At 38.6% G+C, this 22,944-nt stretch overlaps 1 protein-coding gene across 4 annotated transcripts in view; it reads right to left on the bottom strand.

The window, feature by feature from the left end:
* Nucleotides 1–22,944, bottom strand: part of TENM2 (teneurin transmembrane protein 2) — a 2,274,099-nt gene that overhangs the window by 321,555 nt on the left and 1,929,600 nt on the right. For all 4 annotated transcript variants that reach the window (XM_050962494.1, XM_050962493.1, XM_050962495.1 and 1 more), the window contains one exon: nt 15,996–16,205. In XM_050962494.1, coding sequence (XP_050818451.1) covers nt 15,996–16,205 — 210 coding nt within the window. The remainder of the gene's footprint in view (nt 1–15,995; nt 16,206–22,944) is intronic.

Here is a 22,944-nt window from a genome sequence, read left to right as displayed (position 1 = left end):
TTTTTTATTCTGATTTTTAATAAGCATTATGCGTAAACAAAGTGCTGTGAGGTCTGAGGTGAGTTAGTTTCTTTAAAAAAAAACAACAAACAAACAACTTAGATACTAACAAAAGATGCCACAAGGACTCCTCGCTGTTTTTGCTGATACAGACAAACACAGCTATTACTCTAAAACCAGTTTCTATACAGTAATCCTTCCACATACCCACCAAAATCTACGTGTCAGAGATAACTATTTAGATATGCTCTCCTAAAACAGCCAGTGGAGGACTCTATGGAAAATAGGAACAATAAAACCGCATAATTTCTTTGTAAGATGAAAGTTAATGGTCACATGTCTTCAGACATTTATTAAAAGAAAACATATGTGCTGTGATGTACTCATCAATGTCAATCAGGAATTAGTTTGATCCTTAGGCAGAAAAACCTAACAGGAGGATTAACTAAAGAGTGTCTATATATTAAGAAACACAGACTATAGCTGCAAAAATAATTAACATCAGATATTTCTCCCATAAAAAGCCACATCTCCCATTAGTGTTTATGTTGATAAAATGAAAAGAAACACTTGACAAAACATGGAGTTGTCCAAGTCTGCGGAGGCCATCAAAGACTCTTTGATGGTCTACTTTAAATGAATTGGTTGTGTCAGTCCAAATCTCATGCCCATATCCAAAAACATACCATTACATCTGAAACCCATTTTCACAGAGCAGTCTTAAAGTCACCAATTCAGCCAAGCTCCTGCGCACATGCTCAACTTCAGGCATGTTTTTAAGACCCAACAGCTTCAATGGGATCGTAATTTTGGCTTCTGTGGGACTTAAGAATGTGCTTAAAATTAACCATGTACTCAAGTGATTTGCTTGCCAAGGATGGATTTAAGCATTACTTAAATTTTTGCTGAATAGAGGCCAGACAGTCCAAAGAATTGTCCAAGAAACTAATCTGGACCAGAGACATTTTTAATCCTTAAATGCAGTCCCTCCAGATCAGAGTTAAAGTGCACTGGCAGGGTAAGTTGGAAAGCTTGAATTTGCCCGTCTTAAACCTATTCCATATATTAAAAAAAGAACACTTCAGTCTCCAGAGCTATTAGTCCAGCATCATGAGCACTAAATTCACTGAAAAATATGTACAAGTGCTAAAAATGAATGTTTCTGTCCTCTTAACTAAACATGACAGAGTAGTTTAACTTCCATGTTACCCAGCAGCACTGGCTACACAGCTGGGGGTCTAGGTCTCATCAATTAGCAATCTCAAAATAGAAAACGGAAGAGGAGTGTAAAGCACTACCAGTTGCTCTGTGACAATGGGAAACTAATGGAAATTGTTTCCAAAAAGCAGGAATGCGGAACAAGATTCTCTAATGCATTTATTTCTTTGGCATGATCTCGGAGGAATTCAAGAATGAAGACAGTGAAATCTTCCCAGCTCTGTCAACAATAAAGAAAAAAAAAGAAAAGAAAAATGGTGTGTGGTTGGAAATGTATATAGGGAATAAATCTTATATGTTTGTGAACCTCTGGATGACTCAAGATTTCTAATAGAATATAGAGCCTTTCACCTTTAAGTCAATTGGCTCAAATCTACTGAGCAGTTGAAATTGAGTTTTTTGTGATTTGTATTAATTGTGTACATACTCAGGGAAGTGGAGAGAACACACTTAAAATTTAAATGCAATAAATACATAATAATATTACTAAATATAGGGTGGCCTGATCATTGGACATCCAACTTTCTCTGCCGACTTAAAATGCAGCTTTTGTATACATTTGCACTGACCCTGAATTTCTTATATGTTCCATATCGAATTAAACTGTGTTATGCCATTTGGCAGTTTTTATATTTATTACATTTTCATAAGCACCTATTTCAGATCTACATCTGCCATTCCAAAATAAGCAATTTGGTTCTGCAAGAGAAATCCCTTTTCTCAATATTTTTGTTCTGTGCGGATAAAGAATAACCATGCAAAAGCATTAATTGTGCTTTGCTAAGCAGATAACCCTGCATTTTGTTGATCACAACAATAATGTATACTGGGGTAGGCAACCTTTGGCATGCAAGCTGATTTTCAGTGGCACTCACACTGCCCGGGCCTGGCCACCGGTCTGGGCGTCTCTGCATTTTAATTTAATTTTAAATGAAGCTTCTTAAACATTTTTAAAAACTGATTTACTTTACACACAACAATAGTTTGTTATATACTATAGACTTATAGAAAAAGACTTTCTAAAAACGTTAAAACTTATTACTGGCACGTGAAACCTTAAATTAGAGTGAATAAATGAAGACTCGGTGGACCACTTCTGAAAGGTTGCCAACCCCTGATGTATACAAACTATGGGCCTGACCCTGTGGGTAATGCGCACAAAAACTCCCACTGATCTCAGCAATAATAAATTAAACAGTGATAACAGTAAACAATATTTAGCACTTATATACAGAGCTGAGAGAATAATTGGGACCTGAACTGGAAAAAAAATCAGGAAAAAATATTTTGGTTCAAACCCAAACTGATTTTATTTTTGCATTTTCTCACCAAAATATAAATAAATAAATAAATATAAATAAATAAATAAATAAATAAATAAATTTTTGGGAGAAAGGGGTCTGTCAAGGTTTTTCCCCGACTTTGAACTTTAGGGTACAAAAAGTGGGGACCTGCATGAACACTTTTAAGCTTAATTACTTGCTTAAATCTGGTACGCTGCCACCAGCCAGAATTTAGTGTCTGGCACATTTTCTGTTCCCCCAAAACCTTCCCTGGGGAACCCAGACACAAACCCCTTGGATCTAAAAACAAGGAGAAATTAACCATCTCCCTCCTTTTCCCCCCAGACTTTCCCCTCCCTGGGTTGCCTTGAGAGGCTTTACACTGATCCAAACTCCTTGGATCTTAAAACAAGGAGGAATTAACCATCCCACCTCCTTTCCCCCCACCAATCCCTGGTGAGTTCAGACTCAATCCCTTGGATTTTAAAATAAGGAAAAATTGATCAGGTTCATAAAAAGAAAACTTCTAATTAAAGAAAGAAAAGGTAAAAATTATCTCTGTAAAATCAGGATGGAAAATGCTTTACAGGGTACTCAGATTCATGCAGACCAGAGGGACCACCACTCCTAGCCTTAGATTCAAAGTTACAGAAAACAGAGGTAAAAATCCTTCCAGCAAAAAGACACATTTACAAGTTAAGAAAACAAACATAAGACTTATATGCCTTGCCTGGCTATTACTTACAATTTTGAAACATGAAAGACTGATTCAGAAAGACTGGGAAAACCTGGGTGTACGTCTGGTCCCTCTTAGCCCCAAGAGTGAACAACAAACAAAAAAAATATATATATAAAGACTTCCCTCCACCAAGATTTGAAAGTATCTTGTCCCCCTATTGGTCTTCTGGTCAGGTATCAGCCAGGTTTACTGGGCTTCTTAACCCTTTACAGGTAAAAGAGAAATTAACCCTTAACCATCTGTTTATGACAGGGTCATTGGGGGAGGGGGAAGGGGTCATTTTCAGGTGTTTTTGGCTCCCCTTTTTGTTTAAAAAAAGCTAAATTTCAAACTAAAACACTTTTACAAAATGAAAAGTCAAAACATTTTATTTTGAAATGGTCAAAATGAACTCTTGGACTTTTGTGAAAGCATTTTTTATTTTTGGCTGAAACTTTTTGCAGAATTCAGCCTCAGTTCATGAACAGTTTCGGTGTTCTGAAAAATGCTAATTTACTATTGCCCAAAATTTTTCACCCAGCTCTACTTATATAGCACTCAAAACCATGAACTAATTGATAACTTAATTAATTCAGTGTACTACATTATCTCGGCCCAAACTTCCACCTGTCCCAGGAAGACATGTTAAATGACAGCTGGGAATTCCAGTTTTATATCACTTTTGCAGTAAGAAATGTGTCCATGACTGAGGTGTGGTTTTGTGAAAAGGAACAGGGGAATGGGAATCTGGTACTTATATGGCTGTAACACCATAGTATCTTGGCACTTCACAATACAATACAAAAGGAGGGAAGTTTAATTATATCTGATTTGCATATGGGGAACTGAGGCAGAGAGAGAATACATGACCAAGGTAGAAGGTTACATACAGGAAGATTGAGATAGAGCCAGGAACTGAATGCTGATCTTTTGAGCTCCAGGCCAATGACTTAACCACAAAACCACTACTCCTCTCCAGACCAAATGCACTCCCTGGAGGTTTCATGTTAAACAGAAAAATATGCCCATGTCAAGTCAGTGATAAGGGTTGAGAAATCTTATTCTTCAGGGGCTAAGATTATCATCTCTATAGGAGACTGGGAGCACTGTGAAGCAGGTTGTACTCCAAACCACATGGTGCTCAATCAGCGAACACTCCAACCTGTTCCTGACATGGGGTCTCCATGACCAAGGCTACGTCTACACTGCATACCACTCATTGGTGGCAGCATGTATGGTATGTGCATCTACCCACCACAGCACAAAGCAGGTTGAGTCCACACTGCAGTGTATAGCCACATGACTCAAAGGTTCTGACGGGGGTGGGGTAGGGGCAGGGAAGAGGTTATCAGCAGGGAAAGGCTCCAGCAATGTGGAACTGCTGGAGCCTTTCCCCACTGCCTCCCTCCTGCCAGAGCCTTTCTCCATTGTTGGAGTTTTTCCCTGCAGCAAGGGAAATCTCCACACTCTAGCAGGGAGGAGCTGCCAGAGCCTTTCCCTGTAGCAAGCAGACTCCGGAAATGGGACACTACACTGCTAAAAATAGCAGTTTAGCTTTAGGGCCCTACTCGGGAATGTGGAGAGCCATTAGGGTTCGTATCCTTGGGTTCAGGTGTGTCTTTACTTGCCTAAGCAGTGCCTCACCATCTACACCAGGGGTCAGCAACCTTTCAGAAGTGGTGTGCTGAGTCTTTATTTATTCACTTTAATTTAAGGTTTCACGAGCCAGTAATACATTTTAAAGTTTTTAGAAGGTCTCTTTCTATAAGTCTATCATATATAACTAAGCTATTGTTGTATGTAAAGTAAATAAGGTTTTTAAAATCTTTAAGAAACTTCATTTAAAATTAAATTAAAATGCAGAGCTCCCCCAGATCAGTGGCCAGGACCCGGGCAGCGTGATTGCCACTGAAATTCAGCTCATGTGCCGCCTTCGGCACATTGCCATAGGTTGCCTACCCCGATCTACACTTTTATACCCCTGCTAGGCTTTGTGCTTTGTACATACTCTGCTTGCTGCCAGAAGAAGTGTGCAGACAAACCTGCGGCCTCAGAGGCTCTCTTGGGGTATGTCTGCCAAAAAGCAGCCCAAATCTTGGCACCCAACAGTGTGCTGAAACAACTGGGAACTTTCCCTCTGTATATTACAAACAAAGTTTCACTGTGTAAGAGTTCACAGCAAGCAGATTTTACTGCAATATATCTAGAGGAGAGATCACACACCTCGGGAGGCAGAATCTCTTCTGGCAATTTAGGGATGATAAATAGAGGCACCAAGCTCAAAATCTGCTCTAAATAATACAACTTTCTTATTCACTTATGAATTATTTTGCCACTGGATCCCTCAAGTTTTAAATCCTAATCAGTTCTGGGATAGAAGAGACATAGTACAGGTTACAACCACTACAATAATCACAATTCACTGGAAAGTCATCATAATATTTGAAGTAGGCATTGTCCCTTTCTGGTTCTGTGTATTTATTGATTTACCAAATTGCTAGACCTGACCTGAGCATAAGAAGAACTGGTTAAAAAATAGGAAAAGAGCTCAGCTAGTAAAGATCCCTGTGCTGTTATAGCAACATGGCATCTCACACAAATGCAATGAACAGAAAGACAACTACTGCAGCAGAGAGAGAGAGAGCAACATGTAAAACAATAGCCTTAGCATGGAGGGGGAAAGGGAGGGAGCTGAATGGCAAGGCATCCTAGGTACATAGAAAAGGCCACTGAAACAAAACTAAGCTAGGGAACTGTGAATAAGTGTACCATTACGACAGATGGTAAGAAAACATGGAATCCAATCAAATGGAACAGACTGAAATGCAATTTCAGTTGAGTGTGAATGCCATAGAATGCATTGTGGAAATATTTGGGGAGCTGGCACAAAGAAATAGGATTTTTCCCTCCACTTTCATGTCGATATATTTGAAAAGTAGGTATTTGATGAAGCCAATAATTCGCAACTTATACAAACATTCACATCCTCAGCTTTCTCTGTTACAATTGGGTAGGAAGAGGAGCATGAATTGTCTAATGGTAAAAGGAATGGTGATATTTTTGCTGAGATATTAAAAACAAGAGAGAGAGAAAGAACCTGTCATCTTAGTTTTAAAATTTAATGTAAAGACTGGCTCCAAACAGTAACCGAAAACTGATTGATCATCTCTTTATTTTATTGCTGGGTAACCGTGGTTGAGCATTCACTGATAGAATTGGTTCAACTCCAAGCTATTTTCTTAGAAATAATAATTGTTTTCTAGTAAAACAGAACACTAGTAGAAAACGTTAATTTTACTTATAATCCTTTCCTAACCATTTCAGGATCACGAGTGTTCACAATGTCCTACTCTAAGTGCCTCAGTGCAAACACCAGATATAATACACACGCAATGATCACACCTTAGGTAAGGGTACATATATAAATAGTTTTATAATGTTTAATAGAGTTTCTATTCATATTACAGACATGAGTACTATGTGATGCAGATGTTTATAAGCACATAAGAATAAGGTATTATGGATGGTTACAAGAAGCCTATTAACCTATTTAACTCTATAACTATGCATAACAATTGATTAACCATTTATTAACAGTACTCATATTCTGACACAGTTGCACAATGCAACTGCTGGCCTGTCTCACTTGTCTGGAAAACTTGAAGTCTTATATAGGTAAAATAAATTGGTGGTCTCAAACAAGTTGAATGGGGACAGAACTGCAATTGGCATTAACTGGCACTCCCAGCATAAAACTGACAAGGATCAAATGACCATGGAGACTGAACTATTTTCTCATTTATTAGAAGTGGGATCAGACAACAGGGGTGAGACATAATGGAAGGAGTGAAGCTTGGAAAGCTGGCACTGCCACTGTCTTTGCTGAACTTCTATTGCTAAAGAGCGGCTGCAGTTCTCCAAAGGTGCCAATTCATAATATTTTACGAGTATGAAAAAACAAACAAAAAGATTTAAAAACACAAACAAACTCTGAACATCACTATACCTCTCAAGGGCACAGTTTGATTAAAATAACATCATCAGGACCTATTGTCAATTTTAGATTCTTTTTTAATGTAATATAGCTTGTTTTGTTACCTTACCAACTTCTGCTTGTGACTTGTTCAACCATTTGTTTAGCTGTTATGATTATGAGTTCATAAATTAATAACTATATTGTTTCTGCAATACCTAACATCTGAATTCAAGTCTAATGGCTGAAATTCAGAGAGCTGCTGGCATCCTCAACTGCTTTTACACAGTTTAACAGCAGCAGCAAAAGTATCAGTAATAGTTGCAGCATAAAGGAGCTAATTCTTAAGGGGGGAAACGACTTTTAAATTTCAATGCAGAAACATGCTCTGTGCAGCTTCTCCAGTTCTAATGCCATTTTAAAATGGGAAGAAACCTTGTTGGTGCTCAAGAGATGCAGCAGGAGAGTTAGATAGTGCCCCCAAATTAAAGAGATGGAAAAGTGAAGAAATTACAACTAAAGTACAGAAAATTCCCTTTTGAAGATATACCTGATAAATATATAAATCCAGCTCAAAACAATATGCACAGAAAGTCATTAGTTCCTGAGCCCTCCTTGGTATCAGCTACCATTTTCTAAACAGTTCTCTAAACAAATATAGCTGACAAAATGCAATACGTTTCTACCCCATCTCATCTACCCTAAAGAAAGAAAACATGAAAGCTGGATACCCAGCCCTATATATTGTCAACTATTTCCTGAGAAGAAAATGCTTTTTGGGTTCACCCTCTCCATATTGATCATTCAGTGCACAATTCTTCAAGTTAGTTTAGCTCTTTATTATTTCTGGGGCAGCATGCAGCAGGCACCAGTGGGAAGGGAAACAATACAAAAACAACCTGTAGTTTTGGGACCCCAAATTAACAGGAAATGAGCATTTTTAAATTTGAATATAGAAATTGAAATGCTCAGTCTTCAATTCCCTCCCTTGCATTGCTGTAAAATACCGAGAGAAAATGCTTGCTTGTGGTATTTCAATTTGAAATCTCAAGAGCATACAATGCTGTTTCTCAAGGTATTTTTACTGATATATAATATGGGACTGTGCATGAAATGTGCAGACTGGAAACTACAAATAGGATTCTTTTAAAAAAAAGAATGTGCCTCTGCCTGCATGGAGCCTTACCTGCCTAAGGTGGTCACTGACTTATCTTAGGCATTGTATTGGTGATGCCTAAAATGAAGCCTTCTACACTACTCAGATTCTAGGAATAAAAGTCATTGACATCTTAATCCATGCACCTACAATTAGATGCACAAGCATGAAGGGATTCAGAGCCACAACTACCCTTCTGTGGCTGATATCTCCACTCCAGCGGCCAGGAGGGAGCTCAAGAGGGACCAAATTAAAAGGAAAAAGGAAAATAACAGTGGAGAGGAGAGGCAGCAGGACGGTAGGGTTGCCAACTTTCTACTTGCACAAAACTGAACACTCATGCCACGCACTCTGCCCCTCCCCTCCTCCAAGGCACTGCCCACCCTGCCCCTTCTTCAAGGCCCCGCTCCCACTCACTCCATTCCCTCCCTCTGTTGCTCGCTCTCCCCACCCTCACTCACTCGCTCATTCTCACCAGGCTGGCTTAGCGGTTTGGGGTGCAGGAGCGGTGAGGGCTCTAGCTGGGGATGCGGGCTCTGGGGTGGGACCTGAAATGAAGAGTTCAGGGTGTGGAAGGGGGCTCCAGGCTGAGGCAGGGGGTTGGGATGCAGGAGAGGGGGGCGGAGTGAGGGCTCCAGCTGGGGGTGTGGGCTCTGGGTGGGGCTGGGGATGAGGGGTTTTGGGTGTAGGTGGGTGCTCCAGGCTGGGACTGAGGGGTTTGGAGGGAAAGAGGAGGATTAGGGCTGTGGCAGGGGATGGGGTGCAGGCTCTGGGTGGCGCTTACCTCAGGCAGCTCCTGGAAGCAGCAGCATGTCTCCCTTCTGGCTCCTACACGGAGGTGGGCTAAACAGCTCTGTGCACCGCCCCATTTGCAGGCACTGCCCCCGCAGATCCCGTTGGCCGCAGTTCCCAGTCAATGGGAGCTGCGGAGCTCGCACTTGGGGTGGGGGCAGCGTGCGGAGCCCCCTGGTTGCCCCTACATCTAGGAGCTGGAGGGGGGACATGCCGCTGCTTCCGAAAGCTGCAGGGAGTCTGCCTTAGCCCCACTGTGCCACCCACTGGACTTTTAATGGCCCAGTCAGCAGTTCTGACTGGAGCCACCAGGGTCCCTTTTCTATTGGGCATTCCAGTCAAAAGCTGGACACCTGGCAACCCTACCTGACAGTGATCAGGAGGAGGGCTCTCACGAAGGGTAAACTCTTCTTGAAATGGTCTGAGGCTCTGTGTGTCTCTCCATAGGCCTCACAAGAAAGTTACTTTGAATTAGAGTGGAACTATATTTCACTAGTTTGGTTAGTCACCAATGAGGAGTCCTATGAGATTAGAGAAACATGGGGTAAAAGCAGGCATAGACACCGCCTGGGTGTGGTACTGAAAGATGCCATTATAGAACTAAATTAATACGTAGGTTTTTTGGAAGGTCAGCCTTAGTGCCAAATGCTTTATGTTTGCCTTTCACAGCTCTAAGATCTACATCTTTTCCATGAGTGGCACAGATGGTTGACAGTAAGGATTTTATGCTGGATTGGGCCCATAACTTTCAAGCATCAGTGTTTGTTTCCAAGGAGATTATATATTTTTTTCTTTTAAAAAACTGACCTGTACATTCTATTTTAAAAAGTGCCAGGGGATCTTTAATACCAGCAGTATTTAGTCCAGTTTAATACAGAAGAATAGTTCCTCTAGCAATCCAGCAGCCACTGAAATCATGCTGGGATGGATATGCATGCCTAGATTTCTTATCTACAGTTTAAACGGATGTTCTTCTAGCAAAAAGATGAAGGTGCTACCTACTGAGTTACCCAAACCCTTTTATTTAGTCTTCTAAATAACATGAAATCAATCCTTCATGGAAAGAAGTAAGCTAAGAATTCAGGATTTTTCTTGTTGCTATTTTATTTTCTGCTATGTAAGCCGGAGGATACAGAAACTACTTTTCCATTCAGTGGGGGCTGATACTTCACTGTCTGCGGGAGACTTCATTGTTTTTCTGTGGGATTCTTCTCTTTTTTTTTTTTTTGACGATGACTTCTTCCATAGGGTTTTAAATTATACTACTGGAGGCATCTGTTTATGTAACTCTGAACTGTAGAAGGTCAGAAAGCAGACTGCTTTGAACACTAGTAGAAGAGAATCTGGAGTAAGACCTTCAGGGGTGATGTAATAATAAAAAATCCCAGATTCCTTGAGAGCAATGCTTTCTATCCACTGGAACAGACTGCAGGAAAAGGTAGTTTATGAGCATTTGAATCCAAATCCCTAAATATGAAGCCTTGCTGTATTTTGTAGTACCTATTAGTACCTTGCTGAGGAAGGCAGATCCTTTTAACTAGGCATTCACACAGCATTATAGCATGTTGCAATGGGGGAGGTTTAGGTTGGAACTTTTTCACTAGGTGGGTGGTGAAGCACTGGAATGGGTTACCTAGGGAGGTGGTGGAATCTCCTTTCTTAGAGGTTTTTAAGGTCAGGCTTGACAAAGCCCCGGCTGGGATGATTTAGTTGGGGATTGGTCCTGCTTTCAGCACGGAGCTGGACTAGATGACCTCCTGAGGTCCCTTCCAACCCTGATATTCTATGATTCTATGAATCTATGTTTCACATTCCACATGTGTCATCATATCAAACTTGGGTTATGTTAATAAGATTTTTGTTACTATTTATTTTGAGTTTAACACAGAACCAAGACCCTTTGAGAGCAAGGTCAAAACCAGTGAGTTAAATAATTTATATTAACCTACCCAATAACAACTGCACATTTCATAACCATTCCACCTGTCGCCATCCCCCCAGACACAATGGCACCTGTGAAAAATCAAATTTCTTTCTTCTAGGCTATGTCCAGAATGCTCTGTGAATGTATACTGCTATACTAGGCCAAATGCTTTACATTAGTTCATCTGTGTCAAAAGATACATAAACACTGAAAAATTGGGCCAAATTCTGCTTTCATTTAGATTCCTGTAAACCACTGGAAAACAGCTCAGAGCAAATGAAGAACAGATTTCAGTCTCAGGACTTGGTAAAATTTCTAGCTTCCCCTATTCTCAAATTCAAAATACTTTATGCAGACAAAAAGAAATTAACATTGCATTTGCTTTCATATTATCTATAGGACTCAGAGGATTCCGAATGAAAGAATAGTGCTGGATCTTAAATAAGGCTCTAATTAACTAATCAATGAAACAAAATTTATTATGCAAGATGGTACTCATTTCAGAAAAAAATAAATTGTATCCAGGGGTATGTTAGTTATACTGAAAACAGAAAACACAAACTTCTCTTGTTTCCAGGATTGATGTTCAAAGAGCAGTAAATCTTAATTTGACAAGAAAAAATGAGTGTTAGTAACTTAAAATCTATTCTGTTTATCTATGAAATGTACAGCCTATGGACAGATAACCACTGTTGTCCATTTTTGAATGCACACATCAAAATAATATTTTCTTTAGATAAAGGTCATTTCTAAACATAATCACAAAAAAGCACATCCTGTGTCTATACAACAAAAGAAAATGAGCCTGTTTTCCATGTTAACTGTAAGAAACCATTCTAGATAGTTTAGTGACAAAATTGACCCCTTATGGAAATATTTTGCCTTTTGGTATCTTTACATGTATAAAATGCTACATATTTTTGGTTTCATTTTCCTCTATAATATTTGTGAGTTTTTCAAAAATATTACCAGCAGGTGCACTATATTTCAACAGCCTCCTGTCCTCCTTAATATATAATTCTGCTGAATAGTATATTAAGAAATAAAAGTAGAAAACATAAATGATGGGCATTCAATTAAAAACAGCATAATCTCTGTTGCATATAAAATGGTTCTGCAACTGAAATCAGGTTCTAATGAGAGAAAAAAGGAATACATTTCCACATATTTTTAATTACACAGAATTTCCTCAAACATGATTTTTAATAATATATTCCATTAAGTTAACATCATATTTGAAGAAAGTGCATTTTCTGATTTCATTTTAAGCCTGATTTTGAGCAATTATAGTGTCATTGTTCCACAGTAGAAAGGTTGAATTCATTTACTGTGTGGTTATGCTAGTTATGATTGATGTCGCTTCTCCAAATGATAAACCAATCACCCCAATGATGTAATGTCATTTTAAGAGTGCTATAATCACATTTCTCTCAAACTAGAAGCTCTGATGAGTTCTAATAAAGATTTATTGTAGATTAAAGGCTTTCATAATATCAACAATGGATTGCTCATTTGATGGAAGATTAGATTAGGTAATTTTTTTTAAGCATATGCATTTTCCAAATATATCAAGAAAGGCTATCATGAAGGGCCCAGGTCAGTACATATGGATGACTATCAACTCACATCCAGGAAGCCACATCTTAAACCCATTTAGGACTTATCCTGTAATCATGGGGTTGAGGCAAATATAAGTATACCATCAGCCAAATGGGAATACCCTTATTAAGTAACATGATCAACATGAGAATTCTTAAATTTAATATGGTCTTCTATGTTTATTTAAGTGTTTGCATCAGAGCTTTTAAATATAAAATCTTTGTCATGCATTAATAACCAAAGTTGGGCCTTAGATCCAAAATGTTCGGGGTTTAGAATCCAAACACAGATCTAGTTTCCAATATTTAATCTCTCTCCCCTCTCTATTACGTGCTGAACTGAAACCTTGGATCCAAAGGCATTCAAATGCCATTTCATAGGCATTCAAAAATCAGATTATGATTTCAGGTCTGAATTTTACAGCCCAGGATCATCTCTATCGATGACATACGCTACTTTAAGTCTTGCACGTAGAAAGCAGCTTTGTTATTGTAAAACTTAGCACTTATACAAGCTGATGCTTAAGAACATGTGAGCGTTACCTATTTAAGATAAATATTAGTATCTTCAGCATTCACTTGTACACTAAAGAAAATACCTGGAATACTTATTTAGTTATTTAAGGCAGTTGGCAAGTTCTGAAGAGCCCCCCTTGCCACTACAAAGTGCTGTTCAAAGAATCCTGCATACATTTGTGATCGGAATGAGGTAATAGATAATCACCTGTTTGTGGTACCTTCAAAATTAGAAATGAAACATAATAAGCTCCCCTCTTGAGAAACCTGATACGTTATTAAAGGGGAAAATGGAGTATGCTTTAAAATGGTTATGGTGGGGCACAAAGCCAAAATGCTGAGCCATACCAACCTTTAAAAAAGCAATTCAAAACATTTTTGAGTATACTATAAAGGTACATAGTATCAGCCCACAGCCTGAGAGAAACATGAAACATGGCCAGGGCCACCCCAAGGCTCTAAGACATAAAAGACTTGCAATGATAAATTATCATTTAAAATGAAGTAAAAAGAGTCATTCAGTTAAACCTGCAGATGCTTTTTAGTGCCACATTTCTCCATTCTCCAGCCAAACATTTGGGATCCCATGTATGACTGCATCCAGCAGATGACTCTGCTGGGTGCACCAATGTGTTGTAATCTGATTTAACGCTAGTATATCTTAGTCAGCAAGTTCATAATTAAAATGTACAGGGCACGTGCATAAATACCAAAAGATCCGTGCCACACAGGATCTGTAGTGTCACGCTGTCATAAACAGATAGCTAAGGGTTAATGTCTCTTTCACCTAAAACACCTGACCAGAGGACCAATCAGGAAACCAGATTTTTTCAACTTTGGGTGGAGGGAATTGTGTGTCTGGGGTCTTTGTTGTCTGGCTGCTTTCTCTGAGCTTTGGAGAAGTAGTTCTGTTTTCTAATCTTCTGTTTCTAAGTGTAAGGACCAAGAGATCAGATAGTAAGTTATATGGTTTCTTTTCTTTGGTATTTGCATGAATATAAGTGCTGGAGTGCTTTGATTTGTATTCTTTTGGAATAAGGCTGTTTATTCAATATTCTTTTAAGCAATTGACCCTGTGTTGTATCATCTTAATACAGAGAGAACATTTGTACTTATTTTTCTTTCTTTTTATATAAAGCTTTCTTTTAAGACCTGTTGGAGTTTTCTTTACTTCAGGGAAATTGAGTCTGTACTCACCAGGGAATTGGTGGGAGGAAGAAATCAAGGGGAGATTTGTGTGTTGGATTGCTAGCCTGACTTTGGATTCCCTCTGGGGGAATAGGAAAGTACTTTTTGTTTCCAGGATTGGGAACGGAGAGGGGGAGTCCCTCTGTGTAGTTTCACAGAGCTTGTGTCTGTGTATCTCTCCAGGAGCACCTGGAGGGGGGAAGGGAAAAAGGATTATTTCCCTTGGTTGTGAGACTCAAGGGATTTGGGTCTTGGGGTCCCCAGGGAAGGTTTTTCAGAGGGACCAGAGTGCCCCAAAACACTCTAAATTTTTGGGTGGTGGCAGCAGGTACCAGGTCCAAGCTGGTAACTAAGCTTGGAGGTTTTCATGCTAACCCCCATATTTTGGATGCTAAGGTCCAAATCTGGGACTAAGGTTATTACACACGCAGACCTACATCATTACAGAGAACAGAGGACCTGGGGAGAAGTTGTGAGCGATCAGTAACTGCATCTTCTACTTTTTCTATCACTTTTCTGTGTGTTCATTGTGGTTAAATGTCAAGGCTATAAAATTGTAAGTAAAACGCTTTTATTAGCTAAGGATTTTAAATGTACGTTAACTACAACAGTAGGTGAATAACCTTCCAAAACAGAAGTTCAGAATAGCATCGTTAAGCAGAATTAGGGTCAAATGCGTTTTTATAAAGAATATTTGAAACTTTCCCAGGCAAGAGACTAAGGGTCAGACTATGTCCTCTGATAACTCCCACTTAAGTTAATAGGAATTACACACACACATATCTGAATATGGTACATATCAATTGGATGCATTTCCTTGACAAAATTACCTAATGCAAAAAATAAGTGAAGATTTGTGAGCCTTATGTTTCCAAAACTAGTCTGTGATTTTGGGTCCCTTAGCCTGAGACATCTTGAACCTCATTTTCAGAAAGCACTGAGCATTCGCAGATTCTACTGACTACAGATGGAGTCATGAGGGCTCAGCATTTCTGAAAATGGGCCTTATTGGCCCAAGATGGGCACCTAAATATTGAGGCACCAAACAGAGCAACACAAAATCAGATCCCACTTTTGAAAACTGGGCCTAAAATGTTTTCCAGACATAAATTAGTTTTCTGAAAACATCAATAGTTTAATTATATGTAGACTGACAAGCTAGGATTAGATATATTATTGAAACAAGAGCACAGACACAATAACCAGTGCATGACATGCTTTCTGGTATACAGCCTCACAACTTGTTTTACATACATCATTAATCTATAAAAATGCAAACCACTACAGTACAGTACCTTATAGACATGTCCTTTCTACAAGAGACTGCTTCAAGGCATACCACCTAGTTGAGTAAGTCATTCTCTCAGCAACAGGGATGCACTAATAGTTTTTACATGCCTTAAATCACTCTTAACATAAAAGAAATACTCTACAGTGAAATAAAGGAAAAATAAATATGATACATAGTGTTTCCCCAAAAAACTTAAATGCAATAAATTACAAAAGATTGTTATTTTGTCTTCATTTTCATATTGAGGAGTCACCATTTTGTATGATACACACATATACTTGCAAACATGACACAATAAAAGGTCATAATCACATTCCATATGCTTGCAATTTCCTTACCGCTGCTGGAAGCCTGTTGTGGCCCTGAACATGCTCTTAGTAGATATGAATTGGGAGAGAATTCCTCATCAGGGTTGGTGTCCATGATTTGATGGGAGGTATTGCTGTCTAGCAATGGCATCTGGCAGCTAACTGGTGGAGGATTATGGGAACTGGGCAGCTGAGCAGATGGGAGAAGGCTAGACGAGGATGTAGGTGGAATGGGACGACCTGGTAAAGAGGACACAGGGATCAAAGGTCAGCAATGAGTGTAATGAAAAAAAATATTAAAAAAAAGTCACATAAAACTGGCCATTAGTATATATGAATACAGTTGGGGCAGAATCAAAATACCTAATGACCACTGGTACCAACTCGCCCCTTTGTATCATATTCAGAATGATCAGCTATGTTGTGAAATCATTCTAGGAATGTCTCCACAGCATCAGCCTGTAACTGATTAGATGAGCTGATGCTGGATGAATGAGATACAGCTAAACGAAAAGGGTGGGAAGGGAGGCCTAGTTAGCTCCATTTCTATCCCACAGAAATGTCCACAAATAAGAAAGCCAAAGGACCAGATCCTGAGAGTGCTGAGCTTCTGCATATCCCAGTCACAACTATTTCAGCATTTGATCCAAAGAGTTTTCATACAAAAACAACCCCTTGGTTACTTATAATTTATTACAAAAAGAAAAAAAAACCATAGAAAGCATATTCCCAGGATTAAAATGCAGCTGAGGAACTAGCTCTTAAATCAAAGTAATGCTCTCCCTCAGGTTGCTTTCACAATGGGATTATGCACATGCTTAAAATTAAGCATATGTCTACCCCTCAATTCAGCAGAATACTTATGTTTCTCCTGTTCTGTATCTCAGCTCACTTGGGCCCAATCCAGTAAAGTGCTCAGGGTTTGATCCAGAGACCAATTAAAATTAATGGGAGTCTTTCCATTGATGTTAACAGGCCAATGGGATTACTCACATGTTTAAAAGTTAAGTATGTGTTTAAGAGCTTTGCAGGACTTGGGCCTTAGTGGCCACAATGGATACATAAAGATAATCGCTGGTTACACCTTTTATCTTTTATATTTTGCAAAACCATGCAACTTCCTGTTCAGCCATTTAGAACGATCAGACCCACTTCCCACCAGCAGAAAACAGCAGAAAGCAATATAAAATTAAACCATTCTTCTGCCATCTTTCTAGCTGCATGTTTACTGGGACCGGACCCACACTAAAATACAGTTCCTACAGCACCTCTGAAGAGAGAAAAGATGAATGATAGTCCTCCCATATTGAGGCAGCTAGACCCCGGAATGACCTGGGGTATATAATCCCTGTGTCTCAGACAGAAAATTATTTCTTATCCCTATAATATTCCCAGAAGTAACATTTTCAGAGGCACTACTATGGGCAATGTTCAATGCAACTGCAGCACAATCAAAATGCCAACGCAATTTAAGGATGAGATACTGGAACAATATTCTTTGTAATTGTTTTCTTTGTTTACATTTTTTGATGTGTACACTCTATGAAGCCCCCAATTTGACAAGTAATTAGGATGTTTAGTTACTTTGGATGATCTGTCTACAAGAAAATTTCCTGTATAGTAAATTTTACTGTATTTGCTAAGCAATTTCCATGTTTTATTTAGTTACTCACATATTTTTCCTGCGACTAGGAAACATGCCAGATGGTAAGCATGGGAAGCAAACACAAATTATGGGCCTGAAACCACTTAAGTCAATGGGAACTTGGCCACTGACTTCACTGGGAGCAAGACTGTATATAATATGTCTAAAACATAGTGATGACACTTATATTTTCTTGCTTTTGTCTGTTCTGCAAGATCCTGGACATGACGTGTTAGAAGTACAGATTTCTTGCAAAATTCTGTAACAGAGGAAAAAATCCAGTTGTGGCAATCATATGTAGCCATGAATTGACCTTACAACAGCATTTCACCAAAGGTAGAAATGAATGCAGATTTCAAATATGGGCATAGCCCGATCCATTTGTGACCACAGTGGGCATTAGCACAAGTAAAAAAGCACATGCAGAATTCTGTCACTAATAATGACAACTGCCTCCAATGGCCCGAATATGGGAACTCACTGCAGTCATGGGACAAGAGATGTATGAATGTAGCACAGAATATATCTGGCCTGAACCTCCCTCTTAGAATGTTTTTGCTACAGGTGCCCATCAATACTAATAAAGACATGGGACAGTAATAAGTATAATCAATGTGAATTACCTCATTCCCGTCAATGAAATTATACTACTGTGAGAAATGGGCCATAACTAGGAGTTATGAGACAGTGGAGTATTATAAGGGAATCCTTAAGACACATCCCAGACTCCATTGTGTGAATGCAGTGACTGAGCCATTTCTGCATCTCTGCTCAGGAATACTGTAGACACGTATAATGGGCAAGTCACATTTGCAAGAGTGAGCTAAGGCTGAAAGTGGGTTTGGTCATCCGCAATTTCACACCCTCTCAGTCCCACTTCTCCCTAGTCCCATCTTCCCATCACTCACCGTGCACTCTTTTCTTCATCTCTTGAGTCCTGATCTTTCCCCCGAAGTGAGGCAGCTCAGCCCACCCCAACATAAAGCTGGCTAAAATCAGGTGCACAGGGCAATGTTGCCTCACTCCCAGTCTCTGAGTCATTGCACCACCCCCTTCTCTGATAACAGGACCCATAAGTCCAAGATCTTGCCTTATTCTATTCCTCCAAACGCTGACAGATGGGTGACACAATATTCTTTTAACTGTCCATAATGACTGTGTCTGTTTGGGGGGCGGGGTGGGAGGGAAGTACAAGAAGACCTGCATGCCTGATTTTGGAAGGAATAAAAATGGTTTGTGTTTGGTGAGTTGGAGAAATTGTTCAAGAGCAGTTTATCCATGTGGAAATGCGACCTCTGCGATGCTGCCAAGGTCAGTGAGGCATAGGAAGATATGCTGCATATGTGCTAGCCACAAACATTAAAGACACAAGATGACTATGTTAGATGATGCACCCTCATTTTCAACATTTCTAAAAATACAGCAATGAAGAAAATGTACAATTTGAACATCTGGTTTTGGTGTTTTTTTTTATACTATATGCATCCTGTTTTGCATTATGAAGCCCTAGCTTTCTTTATTGTACAGTAACACATAGGGAACTCCCCAGTGGTACACACCAAATTGCAGAAGGAACTTTATGCATATGAAATAATAGCGCAGCTTCAAACTATTTTTCTGCTTAAATTATGTATGTGTGCAGAGATCAACCTTACATTACATAAGGTATGAAATAATAGCATTATTATTTGTATTATAATAGTGCCCCAGGACCCAACTGAGACTGGAGCACCACTGAGCTATGCTCTGTACAAATATAAAAAGTGAAAATGTTGCTGCCCCAAAGAGTTTACAGTCCAACTGGGCAAGACAGACCCTAAAAGGTGGAAGGACAAAAGAGTGAATACAAAACAAAGCACTGTATGTCAACAAAAAGAGTATCAGAAAGAAATATCAATTCAGTGTACAAAGACAGAGTTATGGTGGTTATTAATAGCTGACTCCAACCGATCCCCACTGATCTGGAAACATGAATTGTAACAATATTTAGAACTTTTGCTTTTTTTTTTTTTTTTGCATTTGTAACACTTTACAAACATTTGATAATTAATTGACCTTCACAACAGCCCAGCAAGATACATAGGTAAATACTACCCTTTTTTATAGATGGGGAAACTGAGATAAACAAAAAATATGTGACATGCTCAAGGGCAAATACTGAGTCAAGGTCTAAACTAGAATTAGCACTTGGGAGTTCTTAATGCCCAGCTCCATTAGACACCGAGCTTCTCTCTAAAAAGAGTTTTGGAAGTTGCAGAAGATGGGCTAAAAGCAATGTGGCATTGCTCTAACAGGCCACTTATGTTTCTATATGCATTTTTGTGTTTCTTTCATAAAAATAACACACACAAAACTATTATGGGATTTGCTTTCACCTTTAGCATGTAGTATGGGCATAAATATAAACACAAGTTAATCTGAAATGAACTAGACCTTATAGCAATGACCAGTCACCAATTTGCTAGCCCTAGACCTTTTCACTAACCTGATCCAGGAAATAACTGTAATACTGATAACAAGATTCAACTTCTATTATTATTATCATCATCAAATTTGTGCAGAATTAATACGAAATATAGCATATAGCCTAAACTTTCCAGGAAAATGAGTGAGCAGAACTGACTTCTAATTATTTCTCTGCAACATTCCGTTGGAAACAAGCAGCTGGTTTGAGATTTGACACACCTCAGACAGGAATGTGACACTGTATATAGTGTGTGCAACGAATTCTCACACATACTGGCTCTGTTTCAACACTACATGTGAGATGAAAGGAAGAGAGAAGACTTTTCATATTTTCAAAATCTGCATATGCTGTACCATATGGGAATATAGTCTTGTATTATACCAAAGGTTATTTTGTGGGAGTGGGAGTGGTGTAAGTGTTTGTGTTTATGTTTTGTTGGCATGAGTTTGTCTTGACCATATTTACTCCATGATGGTAATGCCTCAAATTTATGTCGGTCAGCTCAACCGAATGCCAATCAAATCTTTATATTACAACATGCCATCATGTATTTTGCATATGAAACATATGTTATGGAAAAATATTTAATATTTTAGAGAGCTTTTAACAAATATATTGGGACTTTTAAAAAAAAACCTTCTTCTAGAAAGCCAGACATTTGAAAGAGAGAGAAAAAAATAATCTAGTTCTCATTTGTAGCTCAGAAAAAGTGGGTGACACCAAATTTTTTGACATAAAGTTCCATATTGATGAGAAGGATTTATTTTATTTTATTTGGGAGCAGGTTTTTTAATTAAAAAAAGGCAGCGATATGAAGCAGCACAGGGATGGAAAATTAGAGTACGTACCAGGGGAAATAGATTAGTGGGCAGAATATAAGTGAGGCAGTCAAAGGCCATGATGATTACAATTTACTTGTTAGAGCATTTTCTTAAAATAGAAGTAATGGGCCCATTCATCTGTACAGTAAATTGGCCAAATATATTCATATTTTTGTACCATGTAAAATTATTAAATTTCCTACAGAGACAGAGATTGAACCCTGGGTTTTTTAGAGACCTGTTTATTCATCACACACAAGAGAGAGACAGAGTCAGTGAGATTACAGTGCTCTAAAAATGGCCAAGTGATCAATTAGTCTCTCTCTGATGTCAATTGTAGTTTTGCTATTAACTTCAACAGGAGGATGCTCAGGCCCAAATTTTTTCATTCCACAATGAATCATAATTTAGGAATTTGTATGAAACATCCTTTTAGGAAGACTATCACCTTTTATGATTTAATAATGATAAACAGAGTGAGAATCTTATTTTATTTGTAACTTTGCATTCTTGGCCTTTTCCCATTGGAAGAATCTCATTTATGGGGTTAACAAATGAGCTGTCTCCACAGGTTTCTGCTGCACCAGTACATGTATCTTCAACATATTATACAACGACTTCTTGTAGTTAAACAGCATATCTTTTCTGAAAAATTACACTTAGAAAGACATCAAGAAATTAGCTTACCATAGCTGAGGGCATTTTATAAACAAAATGAGATTTTCAGTAGCTTTATAAAACTGGTAATCTTCATAATCGAGAGGTTGTGACACACCTAATTTGTACTTATCTAAAATGCGATCTTTCCATATATAGGATAAACGTGGATGGTCCACATAATTTAGAGATTGTATAATACATAAATACAACCAAATGCATGCCTTTTACTAAATCCAGCTATCTTTGTTCTATGGTCTGTTTCTGAAGACCAGGACACAAATATACATGATTTTCTTTTCCTATATGTAGGCCAAAATAAAACTGCACACACTTTACTGCACACTGCACAGGATGGACAATAAGATGGGAAATTTTCACATTAGTATTTCTTAAATGATCAATTAGATAACACCTAATGGGAAACACAAGGGTAAATGCAGACAGCCAGGAAAGGTACTCAGGGGAGAGTAGAATATTTTCAGAGAGGAAAGAAGATGAGGTATTTCCATTATAACTGAAACCATAATAATAAAGACAGATGAATATAGTGGTGAACATTCAAATGTTGACATTAATTCATTGAATATAACATGCATTTCTGTGGAAATACAGATACTCCTTATACTTTGTACCCACATACGATGCTATTTTAATAGAAATTACTTTCAAACAGCAAATGCCAATATCTTACTAGCAACTACCACCTTTATCTAGTAGCAGTATGGAAGAAGGCCTCTGGACATCAAGTAGTAGTATGGAGAGTATCTGTGGTGGACAATGTTGGCTTATAACTAGAGGTGATTTAAATAACAAAGGAAGCTTACCCTACCCTTTCCTGGGCAAATATACATAGAGTTGACACAATTAATAGGAAGCTACATGAAAATATTGGCCAAGTCCCAATTTTCGTGAATCATATGTTTTTCTTCTTCTATGAGCACAGTTAGGGGACATGCACAGCATTCTGGCTCCACTTCAAAGCCAGCCTAATTGAAGCACCTACACTGTCAGCAATGTTAATGTCACTTTAAAAAGTGTGAAATGTTGCTAAATGTGTCAGGAAACAATTAGATAACATAAGATGCATGTTTTTGCAGTGCACAGCAATATATATTATGCAGGCAGCAGATAAATGTGAAAGTTTCCTGAGGTACAGCACATTCAGCAGACTCTCAGCCATTCTTTCACTGAGTAGCTGTTTTGCAAGAATAAGCTGTATTTCAAATACTTGTGAAAAGCAGGATTTGTCTATGGTTGGCGACTTTCAAGCTGGGCACTCTCAGTAAAAGTCAGATTCAATAAATTAAATATGTACAGTCAAAATTGGCACTAGGAACATAAGTTTTCTGAGCCATCGATGATGAAATTAGAATGGTTACCAGATAA

This window comes from Gopherus flavomarginatus, chromosome 7, assembly GCF_025201925.1.
Source record: "Gopherus flavomarginatus isolate rGopFla2 chromosome 7, rGopFla2.mat.asm, whole genome shotgun sequence".
NCBI lineage: Eukaryota > Metazoa > Chordata > Testudines > Testudinidae > Gopherus > Gopherus flavomarginatus.
The sequence above is the reverse complement of the archived record's forward strand: the minus strand, read 5'-3'. Positions and strand labels throughout refer to the sequence as shown.